This window comes from Lepidothrix coronata, unplaced genomic scaffold (genome assembly GCF_001604755.1).
Source record: "Lepidothrix coronata isolate B3197 unplaced genomic scaffold, Lepidothrix_coronata-1.0 Scaffold167, whole genome shotgun sequence".
In the NCBI taxonomy this organism is placed as follows: domain Eukaryota; kingdom Metazoa; phylum Chordata; class Aves; order Passeriformes; family Pipridae; genus Lepidothrix; species Lepidothrix coronata.
In genome coordinates this window covers 1,771,057-1,785,396 of record NW_016690347.1, presented here as the reverse complement: position 1 = coordinate 1,785,396, position 14,340 = coordinate 1,771,057, and the positions used below count along the sequence as shown (strand labels likewise).

At 42.3% G+C, this 14,340-nt stretch overlaps 1 protein-coding gene across 1 annotated transcript in view; it reads left to right on the top strand.

Annotated features, from left to right (window-relative positions):
* The first annotated feature begins 4,997 nt into the window (after positions 1–4,997).
* MAP3K5 (mitogen-activated protein kinase kinase kinase 5) overlaps positions 4,998–14,340 on the top strand; it is a 103,834-nt gene continuing 94,491 nt past the window's right edge. Inside the window, exon 1 of the mRNA XM_017829711.1 lies at positions 4,998–5,397. Within this exon, the coding sequence (XP_017685200.1) occupies positions 4,998–5,397 (400 nt within the window). The remainder of the gene's footprint in view (positions 5,398–14,340) is intronic.

Below are 14,340 nucleotides of genomic sequence, written 5' to 3'. Positions count from 1 at the left end.
GGGACTGGAGCCAAGTCTTATGAGGAGCAGCTGAGGGAGCTGGGTTTGTTTCCCCTGAGCCTCCTGTTCTCCAGGCTGAACAAACCCAGCTCCCTCAGCTGCTCCTCATAAGACTTGGCTCCAGTCCCTTCACCAGCTTTATGTCCCTTCATCAGCTTTACTGCCCTTCTCTGGAATTGCTCCAGCACCTTAGTGTCCTTGCTGAATTGAGGGGCACAGAACTCACTGGACACAGGACTCACTGGCGAGGTGTGGCCTTAACAGTGCCTAGTACAGGGGAAGAATCCACATGGATTCTTCCAAACAGACAAATCCTATGTACAGCAGTAGATGGCAGCCATGTTCCATGCAAAAAAACCAGTCTCCTCAGTTGCACGAAAAAAATCCCCAACTACACTGAAATTATTGTTTTCCTAACCCAACATAATTTCAATTAAAAAAAGTTGCTTAGTATGTAACTTTTAGGCTGTATTTATGCAGCTGTCATTTCTCTACACTCAGCTCGGAGTGCTACCCCTCCTAAACCTTAGAATAGGTGGTTGAGATGCTTACAGCAGCATTTTCACCCTTTCAGTCCCAAGAGTTCTGTTCTGTTACAAACATTTCATCATTTCATCAGCTTGCTATCTGACAGCTAGCTTAGGTGTGAGCTGAGCTGGTAACCATGACCGCTGTATATGCCAATCCTTCCAAAACCCTTGCTGGTCATCAGAAACAGTAATCAGGTAGGCTTGGGTCCAGATGTTTAAAGAACTTATAAAAAGAGCTTTTCTACCAGAGAAAGTAGAATGTGAGCCATTCCTTCACATGCCAGGACAAGTAGCTTACAACACTGAAGATACCCAGGGGCTGGGTTTACTGAGTAAAATTTTTTCTTGTCTTTTAGCTATTGAACCATTCATTAGGCTCCATGCCATCAAGATTTTCTTCTGCAAGTGATTGCTCATATTGAGTAATAGAAACATAGAGGTGTTCCCAGCTGAAATTCCCATAGCGTCATAAAGCTTTAAGAAAAGCATTAAGGTTCATTATAGGATTGCAAAACTGGCAACAGGGAAAATAAGCAAATGAAAGTGAGCAAGGGGGTTGCAGGAATGAATGAAAAGGAAAAGGCTCCCCGCATATGGGGAAAGTAAGGGTTGTGGCATTTGGAAGAAAGAGGCAGTTAGCACAGAGCCTTTTCTGGAAGTCTAAAAAACAACAAAAGAAGCAAGAGAAGGGAAAGGGAAAGACACTGGTGCAAAGGAAGATTTAGACAAGGTGATTTAGAAAGAAATGGAAAAGAGTATGAAGCAAGAACAGCACACGTTCTTCACCATGCTCACAGGAAAAGGGCTTCAAGGATGGTCCTGACTAGTGAAATATCCATCCCTGCTGATGTATCCACCTTGCTCAGTCAGGTTTTGGTGGCTGCTGTCTATGTGCACCAGGCCATAATTTGGTAAGCAGATTCCTCACATTATTACTGTTCCATGATTAGCTGCATCCCTACACAATGGCCACCAGCCTCTATCTATCTGCCCCTTTGTACGTAAATATCGCTTTAAATGTTCAGTGTAATTGTAAATTTACCTTTTTTTAAAGATTGGCAAAATATTACCTTCTCCCTATTGAACTTAAAAGCTACTTCTCATTGTCTACAGTGATATATTTAGTATGACTTTTTAAGACCTTTTTTAGAAACAAGTTCTTTTTATGTCAGTTTAATTGTTTCTACTGCTTGTGAGAGTACTGGCCTAAAACTTACAAAAATTGCATTATGTACGTTTAATATCTCACATTTTTGTATCTGCAAATTTCTTTAAATTATTTTTTTTCTTACACTGTAATTGAAGCATGCTGGACTCCTGCAAACTTCTTTGTCCTGCTTATCAGTGAAGAGCTTACAGTGTATCTCCAATCTCTCATTCCTATATATTATCCTGTAGTTAAATAAGAGGACCTTGAAGTATGAATGAAATTTAACATCCACTTTAAACCCAGTATCTGTAGTGATATATTTCAGTCCATTCTATCAATTCCATCGACATTACCATAAACAAAATTCAAAATGCAGGTTATTCTACAGTAATTTTTCTCCCTCTACTAGACACTGATGGCCATAATACATGAAAAAATATAGTTTGGACAGAGCTATGTTAAATGTACATATGTTTTAAATTTAATCTCTATAAATCAGGATACATTTGAACTACCCTTTTTGGTCTTGGATCTTGTTTACACCAGTTGGAGCAGCTAAATCAAGCCTGTGGCATCTGTCATGTGCTGTTTGTCAGTCATCAAAAATTGCATTTACATTTGCAACTATTAACGTTGGTAAACTCTTCGATGTTAAAGTTATGGTTAAAACTAGAGGCCAGTGATTTATAGCTGTAGAAATGCATAACGAAGAAAGGGTCATTATTTCAACAAGTCTACAGCTGACTGCTTGTTACATGTTTTTGTCTGTTTCATCTCTGAAAAAACCAGAGCTGGAGCAGGACAACACTGAATAGTGATTATATGCAAAGTGGTGCTAAAGATGTTAATTCTACAACTCTTGAGAAACAAGGGAACAAGGTAAGAGTACTTCTGATAACAAATGGAGTGTTATTTTGGTTTTTAAAAAATCCTTGGAATTATCTCCTAATCAAACATGAAAACAGAAGAGCTCCTAAATGATCATTCACTTCAGAGAGCTAACAGATTAAAAGATATGTTTTCACTTTACAAAAGCATCAGCAATTTGTGTTTGTTATTCAACAGCATTTTGATTTCTTTCCCAGTTTAGCACCCAACCTCACTCCCAGCCAAATCAGCAGAAAAACTAACTTAAATTTGGAGTAGACACGGTGCTAATAATGAAGCAAGCGTCACAAGTCAGTAATGCTAAGTGGAATAGCATGCTTCTTCCGTCTCCTTTCAGTCCATAACTTCCTTCTGCACTTGACAAACACGGGCTGTTCTCGAGAACAACAGAGACATATTGTTCTTGCTTCCTGTAAGGTGATGTAATTGCAATGCTGCATGGATTAACACCAATTCTGCATTTCGTGGAAAACGCCAAAATTTAGAAAAACACTGTTTGCCATTCAGATTGTAGCAAGAAACAATAACCTACTGTGTCTGGAAGATGAGCAAATATTAACTTTTCCCTGTGAATTAGTCTTTAGTTTGCTCGTCATCTTCCCGCCCCATTTATCCATTTCTTATCAGCAGAAGAAAATGCCAGGCATATCTTGTCGAAAAAGGGGACTGCTCAACACAGAAGCAAACAGAGCTACTGAAGGTACTGCAGTGACTTATTTTTCTAATTATTCCAGAACTGACCCTCTGTCTACCTTAAGTAATGAACAATATGATACAGACCAAGGCTTCATGCCAACAAGTTGATTAGTCTTAACAAGATCAATTTTAACAGGATGGGACCTATTGATATGACATATAAACATGACTAAAAATATGCAAGTACTATTTTTCCTTTTTTCTTGTATCTGTTTAATAGGAGCTCGTAAAAAAAAGATATTTAAGAAATCATGAAATTTTACAGTATTTCTCTTCAAAAACAGACTACAGAAGTCTCAACATCATTTCCTTTTCACATCCATTTTGAATTCCCCAGAGATTCACTCTTAGCCTGCAAATAATCTGAAATTTTGGGGTGTTTTTTCATATGATTTATTATTTCAAATCTCAAGGGATCTTTTCCTCAGCTGGATGCCCTACCATACAAAGTTAGTACAGCTTTTGGCTATATGCTAGTTATTCCTACTAGTTTGGCTTTTTGTGAAGTAATATTTTTGGTGATTACCAAGCTTTCAAGTATTCTTGACAGATAAATTGCACGTGAATGCAAGAAACTGGCATATTTAATCAACATACAGGGGTAGTTTTACAGTTTCCAGGTGCAGCAGTGATCCTGCTGGAAACAGCCATAAACCCTTCAGTGAACTCGAAGTCTTTTGGGAACACAGTGAGAGAGAGATTAATTGTGGAAGACAAGGGGTAACGATTACTAAATCATGACACTACTCTCAACTCAGTGCAAACACCCAAAGCGTTTACTCCTGACGAGATAGTTAAAACATGTGTGTGCAGTAAGTGATAAAAACCCATTTAGCAGGACCAGGACCCGGCTTCGTGCAAACACAGGCTCCTTTAGATGAACCCGAAGCACCTCAGAAGACTGTAGTGCGAGTCAGGGCACGCATTGTTTCAGCGGCGAGGAGGCGCAGCCTGAACCCCCAGGTTTGAAGCACAACCGTGGGCTCGTGTTAGGAGGAAGGATAGTAAAAAAGCAAAGCTCCGCGAAGCGGCAGGGAAGGGGCGCCCTCGGCCCTCTGCAAGAGCCGGTACCGCCGTCCTCTCCCGGAGCAACCCGAGAAGCAGGGAAGGCTAGTCCGGAACTTCCCGTGGGGAGCGGCGCCCTTTCCGCCTAAAAAGCGCTGTAAGGACACGGCGTGGATCCCCACCCAGGAGCTCCCACTCAGAACGCGGCCGGAACGCTGAGGGTGGGCGGGAAACGGTTATTTCTGCCCGGAGGCGGGGCCGGAGGAGGTGCCAGGCGCTGGAGCCGCCCCAGCCCGCGCTGCCAGTGGCTCCCCAGCTGTCGCTCGGCTAAAGCCGGGGCGGCGGAGAGCGATCTCACAAGTGGTTTCTGCCGTGGCCGAGGAATTTTGCCCGGGAAGTGGAGAGGCCGGGGAAAGAGCGAGCTGCTGGGGGCGGCAGGAGCAGGAGGCCGGGCTGCCGGGGGTCGGCGCGCCGGGTAGTCCCTGCAGGTGCGGGGGAGAAGGGAGCGGCGCGTCATGGTGCCGGCGGCGGGCACGGAGGGAGGCTGTGCTCGTCTCCCCGTCTGCGGCAGCCTTCGCTAGCGCCCGAGTGGGAGCCCCTCGCTTCAGTCCGGCCGCCTCTCCCCTCCAGCAGCTCGGCGGGACCGCTCCGGGGCGGGCGGCGCAGTATGGCATCCGCCTAACGCCGGCCAGCGCAGCAGAGCCCGGGGCTGCTCCTACGCCGCCGGGATGAGCGACAGCAGCGAGGGGATCGTCAGCCTGCCGGTGCCCGGCCCGCCCGGCGGCGGGACCCCGTGCGAGGAGGCGCTCGGCAGGCGAGCGCCTGGGGCCGACGCCCGCAGCCTCCTGCCCGACTTGGCCGCGCCGCCGCCCGCCTCTCTCTGGACTGAGGACGGCGCCGCCGCCGCCTGCCCGAGCACCGCGGCGCGGGCCAAGGGTGGCGGCCGGCGGACCGCGGTCACCTACGTGATCAACGAGGCGAGCCAGGGGCCGCTTCTGGCGGCGGAGAGTGGCGCCCTGCAGAGCCTGCGGGAGGCGTGCGAGGCGGTGGGGGCCGCGCTGGAGACCCTGCACTTCGGCAAGCTGGACTTCGGCGAGACCGCCGTGCTGGACCGCTTCTACAACGCAGGTGAGAGCGCCCGCCCGCCCGGGGCTGGTCATCGCCGCCGCGGGACCGGCTCGGCCCGCGCTCACCCCCCCGGCCCGGCCCGGGGTCACCGCGGGGACGCGCGAGTAACCCCGGCCGCCGAGTCCTCCGGGGACTGCGCCCCGCGTTGCCCCCGCGGCCCCGGCTGCAGTGACAGCCCGCGGGTGGCCACGGCGGGTCCGTGGAGAGGCAGGGGGTGCGCCAGAGCCCGCTCTTGTCCCCCGCGCTAATGTGTTTTGGAGAAGAAACTCTCTGTCAGCAAGCGTACTGTGAATCAGCGCTCGTGGATGCTACCAGCGGGTTAAACGTGACCTGGCTGTTTTCTCCCGGTCTCCTAACACAGTGCAGGGATGCAAGTTTGTGCTAATACGATGAGTTCTGGCTGAGAAAGGCAGGAGCTGCGAGGCCACGGGAGCTTTGAAACGTAGATTTAGCACCAGACGTGTAGCTGGACAATTTCTTGGGGCTGACAGTATCTGTGTGTTTGTGCTTGGAAGTTTGTGCTTTTGATATTGGTTTCATAAAACATTTGTGATGGATGTGCTTGAACAAAGAGCTGCACACACCAATCTAGTTAGTTGGCAAGAGTACCCAGAGCTGCATCCCCTCGACCCAGTTTGCCCATTTCACGGCAGTAGAACACCTTAATTTGAAACCACTGTGGTGGCTTGAACTTCTGTCTTATGGCTCCATTTGTAAAAATAACAACAAAAATATTCCACTATCTTTTTATTTTTTTGACAGATACAAAGACTTCATACAACTAAAATTACAGTACTAAATTAACATTTTTTTTGCTTTAAAAAAATCAGAAACAGGAAATTGACCTGACCTACAATTTTAAGCTTATTGTGTGATGTGGCTTTGGTGTATATGAAACATATGCTAAAAATAAGCATAGGTTTTGTCAGATATTGTAGTTTCCTCCTCTCCTGGGGAGGGGTGAAGAGAAGGAAAAAACCCAATAAACAATCCCCAAACCAACAAAAATCTCCTGGCAGTATTATAAGCAGTTCCAACCTAAGACTCTTTGGCACAGACGCAATTATACCTGTCATCTCTTTGAAACTCTGCAAGCTTTGCCTCATGGACTGCTGCTTTCAGTGAGTTCAGTGAGGTGGGTGATTCTGAAGCATGCATTCACAGCATATTCCCTTTGCCTCGTGCAGAGCTGTGTCCTTAGAGGTAACAATTCTCAGAAGTCAGAGGAAGTGTCGTCGCAGGTGGAAATAGGAAGGCTGTAGAGTTTCATTATAGATCCTGTATTTTCTGCATATAGCTCCGAGAGATTTCAAGCACCCTGACATCTCTTCATTCCAGGGCAGGTGGAATCTGAGAGTCTCTTTTGGTTCTGTTGTGGAAGCTGTCTCATAGTGGGGCTCACAAGGTTGAATTACCCATGATGTTTTTGTTACTCTTACACTGGTTAATTTCTAGACTCTGAGCTTTGCAATAGGTGGGGTCTCAGTAATTCATGGAGGCTTTTCTTGTAATGAGAGATTTGACTTGGAGTGGGCCCCTTTCAATTTTGGCAGTAGGCGTCTGGCATATAACGCTACATATCTGCACACTTATGTAATATAATTTGCTTATTTCAATGGTTTTTCAGCCAACTGTAAATGTGAAAATTTACTTTGCTTCGTATTGTTTGGCTGGGGGACTTTAATGCAAGAGTTTCAAATGAGAAAAAATACTTTGCCGTTCTGCTTTAGTAGTCAAGTCCATAAACGTGTAAAGAACTAGGAGAGTTGATCACATTAAGCTCCTGGACTGAAGAGAGCTCGATGTAGAAGTCTCTGTCTGCTCAACATATACTCTGTACTGTCTGAACTGACCAGTCATAAACCAGCTGTAATCCCAAAACTGTATTATGCTACTGATCCTAGGTCTAGAGGAATCATGAATTTTCATACTGTTTCTTTATTCCTGTTGCACTTTCTACACTCTCTCTGTTTTTAAGAATTAGTTGTTCTTCAGAAACTTTAAAATAGTGAAAAAAAAATGTCTCTCAGTTTAGGAACAGTGTTAAAGAGCATTAAAGCCTCGTAGAAGAAGAATGCAAATGGGGAACAACGCAAATGGGGAACAAAACCAAAATGGTCATGGAGGATGTAACTATTGCACAGATATTTCTTTTTGATTGCTTTAATAGGGTGGTGGGACAGAGCATTTGTAGGTGACCTAAACTCCTTCTTTACCGCCCTTCTTGTTCTCTCATGCTGTGTGCTTTCAGTGATCAAAGGTGACATTAGTTATATCATAGAGAATGTCTGCACACTACATTATTTAAAAAAATAGGGTATGAAAATAGCACAGTATGACTGCATGTCAAATAAGAATTTAGCAGTGAAAGTGCTTTCAAATTAAGTGATAGTTAAGTGATCATATATATTCAAGGTATCAAGTCTTCCTGGACTCATTGTAAAGGCCAGCTAAACTACAAGAGTAAGAAATGATGTGATTTTGTGAAGTTTTGGAAAATCAAGCTTATTAACTGTATTTGGATGAAATAAAACATTAAACCTCTTAACTCTTATAATGCATGTAAATCACCTGTGATGGGGGGGCAAGGCTACAGTGTAGCATACCTGTCCATCATTAAGGCTTCCCTTTTTATTGTCTTATTTTTGCTTTGTATAACATAGTCTGAACTCTTGGTCATTTCTGTTGTAGGTTTGCTTCATACCTTTCACTGCTTCAAAGAGAACCTCAAGGGGTATTAAGTATAATATCTTAGATGAAAATATCATCTGCTCTAAATGTAGATTAGCCAGCTAATAATCTCCTTTCGCCAGCCTCATTCAACTGTGGCCCTTAAATGCTGAGGCATAATTAGCAGTCCATATTAGTGAGTAGGTGTCAGTTATGTATAATTGAACCATTCAACCACCAAATATTAAAATATCGATCACCAGTTAATTTCAGCAAAAAATTAAAAAATATTTTGAGAAGCAAGTGTCAAATAAGCCCTGGAAACTGGTGGAGAAGGGTCTGACAAAAACAGATTTCAACATTTGTAGCTTTTTCCTCCACTTAAAGAGAAACTAAGGTGAGAATAGGAAAAGGTGGTTCGATATCTTGTAAAACTTGATGTGTCTGGGTTTGATCAGCTGTCTTAAGGGTTCTTTTCCTCTGTAAAGGAAAAGAGGTTTTCTTTTTTCTTTTTTTTTTTCTATTCAATTATTTTGTGGTGCTGCAGGTGAATTGCAGGTATTTCTTAAATTCAACTTAGTTTCTAAACACTTCAGGAATATTTTAAGAGTTGGGCAATTAGAGCCATGCCAAAATGTAGCAGACACACCATTCTACAGTGCAGTAGATAATCGTGCTGTTTTAAAAGTTACTGTAACCATTGATATTTGTAATTAAATGGTAATTTCTCTACATCACAATGACCACATCTTCATATCCTGTTGATTTTACTTTAATTGTTCAGTTCCTTTTGTAAACAGCCATGAGTAAGCATAGAGTACTAAGGTAAGCATGCTTAGGTAAGCATTCTTTTTTGGGGGGGGAGGGGGTCCTCCTTATCTTTTTTAGGCAATTGAAATTAGAATATTGTCTTTCTGCACAGATCTTTACGTGTAATACATCACTTTGTATTACACAAATGCATCAAGGACTGGCTGAACAGAGTGTTTGAGGAAAAACAAAATAGGCCAAAGTACCATAAGAGGAAAAAAAGTCACGAGTCAATAATCTGGGTCAGTTCTTCGTGGTAGGGAGGTGCTCTAAGTCAAGGTAATTTCTTTACACATGTGTTTAGAATTAGGCAGGGTTTTGTATGGGAATTTGTTAGAAGCACAGAATTGGGCATTCTGACAATTTCTATGCAATCTCAGGGGGACTGGTGGAAGATAAAGTTCACACAGTGACTGAGGAGGATATGGGTTTTCTAATCTATGCAGTCACTTGTTTTAGGCTGGTTTTCAAGCTAAACAGCTTGACATACAAAACTGTCCTGGTAACTTTAATGTTGTCTTATAATGGGAAATTTCCTTTTCATAAGCTTCATAGGCATATACTCAAGTTTCACGAATCAATGGCCCTTTTGATAGTATTTTCTCCTAGCACTGTTGCGTGGGGCTGTTGAGATAATTCCCTAGAACAGCAATGATTGTTTAAAATAGAATTCATCAAATATGAGATAATAAAATAGGTTTAGTATCTTGTCTTTGCTCCTGGAATTCAGCATCATTGCTTTTAGAATTCATGCCAGCTTGGGCTAGAAATTGTCAGTGTTGGCTTGTTGGGTTTAGAATCATGTTGTGCAACGTGCTTGGGGAGACTCTTGGTGTACAAAATGACAAAGAGTTCAGAGAATCAATACAGTCACTTGTCTGAAAGTGAACTTTGCTTCAAATATGTTCTACACCTAAATTGTTTCTGTAGATTCTACAGAACATTTGTAGATTATGCATTCATAAGCATTTACAGGCACGCAGAAATGTAAAGCAGTACCAGGGCTCAGCTACAGTCTTGCAACTTCTTCCTGTTTTTCCTCTAAATATGCTACATTCTTCATTCTAGAAGTTGACTTAAATGTTTCCTTGGTAAAAAGCAGCATGCATATTAGTGGTTTGTAGGAGCAAAAAATCACCATCAGAGAGAGAGTAATCAAAGCTTTATTCTATTGCACATTGTCTCAGAATGATTCTGTGTTTTTTCACTACTTTTTTCTCTGTGCTTCCTGACTATTATTTTTTAATTTCACTGACAGAGTTTTGTCAGACACTTGAAATACTGCACATGCTTTCTGTGATTATGCAGCACTTACATTCATCGCTTATTTTACTTTTTTTGATACCTCCCCATTCCCCAGGTGCTGCTGTATCTATCCTACTGTTTCTATAGCATTGTACTGGAGACTCCCTGTTCCAAATGATAGTTCTCATTAACATAGCAGGAGAAACTATCCTGATGCATTATTCTTGTCCAATTTCAGAGTCAAGGGCAACTAGTAAAAAAATAAGAAGTTTTAGTCCCACCGTCCATGGAACTCATGTTGAAATAACTTGTATTTCAGCAGCACTATGATGCAAGTGATGAGTTGGAGCAAGAAATGCCAAGTAATTTAACAATGGTATGCGGAATAGAGTTGATGTCTGTCTTAAGAGTATGACTATTATCATGTCAGGCATGCAAAGTACTATGAATACAGACTCTTTGTGTCTGAATGCATAGGACATATTGTAATGTTTAAATGGAGTGGGTTATAAAGCTCCTTTTGACTCCTGATATTGATTCCAGACTCTTAGAAGGCAGCATTAGAAACCTAAACCAAATGCGTGGCACATCTTCAACACAAAACAGTGTTTAATTCTGAAGCACCTGAATGTGATCTACCTCTACAACAAAAATGATGAGAATTCGGGAAAAAAATCTGTAGTCCTGATGTAAAGTTTCTTTTGTGTGTTTATAGTGCTAGTGGAGAACTACTGAATTTATGAAGAAATCATGAGATTCGAAACAATGTATTTACAAATACTCCATTGCTGGACCAGCTGTAAATATTTATAACCAGATTCCAATATTGGCACTGTGTTGCATAACTTCCATCGGGCTACCTGTCAGTAGTTGACTGGAAAACTAGTATTCCATCAGTTCTCTCTGAAGTAGGAGGAGCATAGTAAATGCACCCATTCTATACATGACCTCCATGTATGTGGGCTGAGAGACCTGGGTTCTCTTTCAGGCTTTGTCACCAGCCTGTCATAGCAGTTTGTAACTCTGCTGTACAGCAAAAGCTCCCTTGGGCCTCTCCCACAGCTGAGATGCTTGCATAGCATCTAGCATGGGTGCCCTGGGCACAGAAGCCTGGTACTAGTGTGAATTTCCAGCCATGTCTGTAATGTAGATAATATTAAGGGTGTGCTCTTGCAGTGTTTATTTACTCAATCCCTCAGTGATATCAGTGAGACACCTGGCTAGACAAATCTTGCATCCAGGCTTTTGTTGGATTATTAAAAGTTACAGACTTTTTAAATGCTACTTTCCCTGTTAAATGCATCAGGGCGATAGAGCTAGTTTTGAATACTGCATGGTAGTTGAAGGGGTGGGAGAAATGCAGGTTATGAAATTATTAGAGTCTCTTAAAGTACAGTAAAGATATAAAACTCATGAGGCATCTGTATGAGCAGAAATCATCTAAGTGTATTCCCCACTGGAGAAAATGCGGAATGGAGCTAAATTAATGCTTTTTGAGTAATGCAGAAGAAAGCCTGTGACTGATTTTTCTGCAGTTTGCATTTCTGTAGCTCTGAACAGGATGTGTCATAAAGAAGTGGCTTCTGGATCTGCTGCAGTCATGATAATAATTTGACTTCTCTTTTTAGTAGCTTTCCAAAGTAAAGAAGCACAGTACAAAAAGTTGTAAATGTAGCAAGGGACAACAGACTGAAAAAATTGCGTTAGAGCCCAAAGATTCAAATGAAAAGTAGAATAGGCCTTAAGTACACCATTTAGCACCATTATCCTCATTAAATTTCCCCCTCTGTTATGATCTTTAGAAAAATGAAGTTAAGCAAGTGAAAGTTTCAGTTTTATGGCAGGATTTTTGTTTTTTTTTTGTTTTTTTTTCATCTCAGTATAGAGAAACTGAGTTTTGAGTGTAGTGTATGGTGCTGATAATTTAAAACTTGTTCCTCTTTTTTCCCAGTGCCTCTGGATCAGTGTCCATTTCGAACTGCTGTATTTGCGTACATAGACAATCTGCAAGTTGTTTTTGTAAGCTAAACCCAAAGGAACTGAAAAACCTCAGCAGCTCTACAATGACAGGGATTTTGCAAGTTTGTGGTTAATAAAATGGAAGTTATTGCTGGGATTCACATCTTTCTTTGTGGGCTCTCTGCTTTAGATTTTCCCTGAACATCCACTGCAATCTGCTTCTTCTGTATGGCATCTCTGGAAGTTTATATTCAGTGATACAGACATAATCAGAAGTACAGCATTTGTTAGAAACATATGTAGCAGTCATTGAAGTTATACAGCAGAACATGTGTGTGTGGCAGATGACAGAGGAATCTGTTTTGACAATTGGGGAATTTTCTGGTAATCACTGATAGGTAGGTTTCTGTAAGAAGTTTGTAACTGTTTATATTCCAAGAGAACATGAACCTCAGGCTGAGCTTGATACACAAGCACAAGCTGCTTTTTTAGTTTATATTACTTTTTTCCTCTGAGACCAAATTTATGCCTTGACTCATGCAGATATAGTATTTCAGTTATGAAGAGCTGCTGATCACTACTAACAAACGCATGCCAGAGTTGAATTCTTTTTCAAATCATGTCCGCCTTTATTCATAACCATTGGGATAAGTTTAGATGCAGCATGGGGCTTAAAGATTTCCCACAGACTGAATCATTTGAAGTCAGTGGGAATCAGCTCTCTTTCAAATCCCACAAGAAACGTATGTTTTGATTTAAGAGGTAGATACCCTTGTAGAAATTTGGCTCTGCATTTCTCCTTTACTGTAATAAAGTAAATGAGTTGTTCTGGGACTTGCTGATTGTGTCTGTGGGTGGCTCTTGCAGAGAGTGCTCTCTGGATGAGCCAGCAGCAGGTGCTTTCAGTGATGTCACCTGCAGCTCTTGCACAGTTTTATCTGATTTTCTTCCCCTTCACACAATACCTGTCTGATACAGGTGTATAATGCTACTTCCAGTAGTCTTTGACTTACTAGGGACTGTAGTCTGAGACCTGCAGTCTGTGAAGAGCGAAGATGCACGTCAAGTAATTATTGAGAGTTGGAAGTCCTCCAACACCTTCCCGTGGGCTTCCGTGCTGTTCTGCAGTGTGCACAAGTGCCGAAGTCACTCATCTGACTGTAGCACAGGAAGCTCTGGATGTGAACAAGGAAGACTCAGTGATGTACCAAGAGTAAAGGAACACTTGTACCACTGTAGGAGTTTGTTTATGGTTCAGAAGTGGGGCCCCTCCTGCTTGGAATAAATTTATTCAGTTATCTTGACACAGTAGCAAAGTGCTTCATTTAAGTCCACAATAAAGGCACACCCATAAGATTAAAAGCTCCTACTTCCGCTGCTCCACCTTCAATATGATTTTTGCAGCTACGCACACTTCTAAAAGCATGGATAGTACTATCTTTTCTCTATGGAAGAGTGTCTCTGTGGGGAAACGTGCTAGATGTATGCCATGATTTTTTGTTTTACTGGTTTATTATTGACTTAGATAAAGTTTCTCAGCTTTCCTCCAGTAACCTCATGGGTCATTCAAGTGAAAATGGATTGACTTTAACCTGAATATTTGTGTGCTGACCACTGGTTCAGCTTGCATATGCTTTCAATAATGTGGCATGATAGTGAAAGTCAGGTTTTTGGCTGTGTGGTGCATCTTGTCTTCACTCACTCCCTGCAGCTCTTGCCATCAATGGAAGTGACATGTGGCATCTGTGGAGAAGGGCAGAAGCCGTTTACCACCTGAACGTAAGCTCGTCTTCCAGGTCACAGTTGGAAATGAGAAGTTTTTGCCAGGCCATTGGTATGAAGAACAGGGAAACCTTCCAAGTCTCTTTAGGAGCATAGTTTTGTCAATTCTGAACATCACCATCATTCCTGGTTCAAGTGCAATTGCAGAGGGCTCAGTGACTCTGTCCTGATCACTTTCACTGGAAAAGAAGTGGTTGTTACCTGTGTAAATAAACTGAAGTCTTGTGTATTTATGTTCTCTATTTCCCTGGGATCAGTTTCAATTTTTGTTTTCTGCAGAGCTGAATTTAACTAGTACTTCATATAAAAATAAATACACTTCATATAATACTTGGAATCCTTTAATATGTAGTCTCTTGTGAGGGTTTTCAGTGACCTTGAAAATCATGCAAATTGCTGTGTAGAAACTATTTTCCTTTGCTTATGATGATGATACTTATTTCAAGAGGTAAACTTCCCTGATTAATTCATTCGATA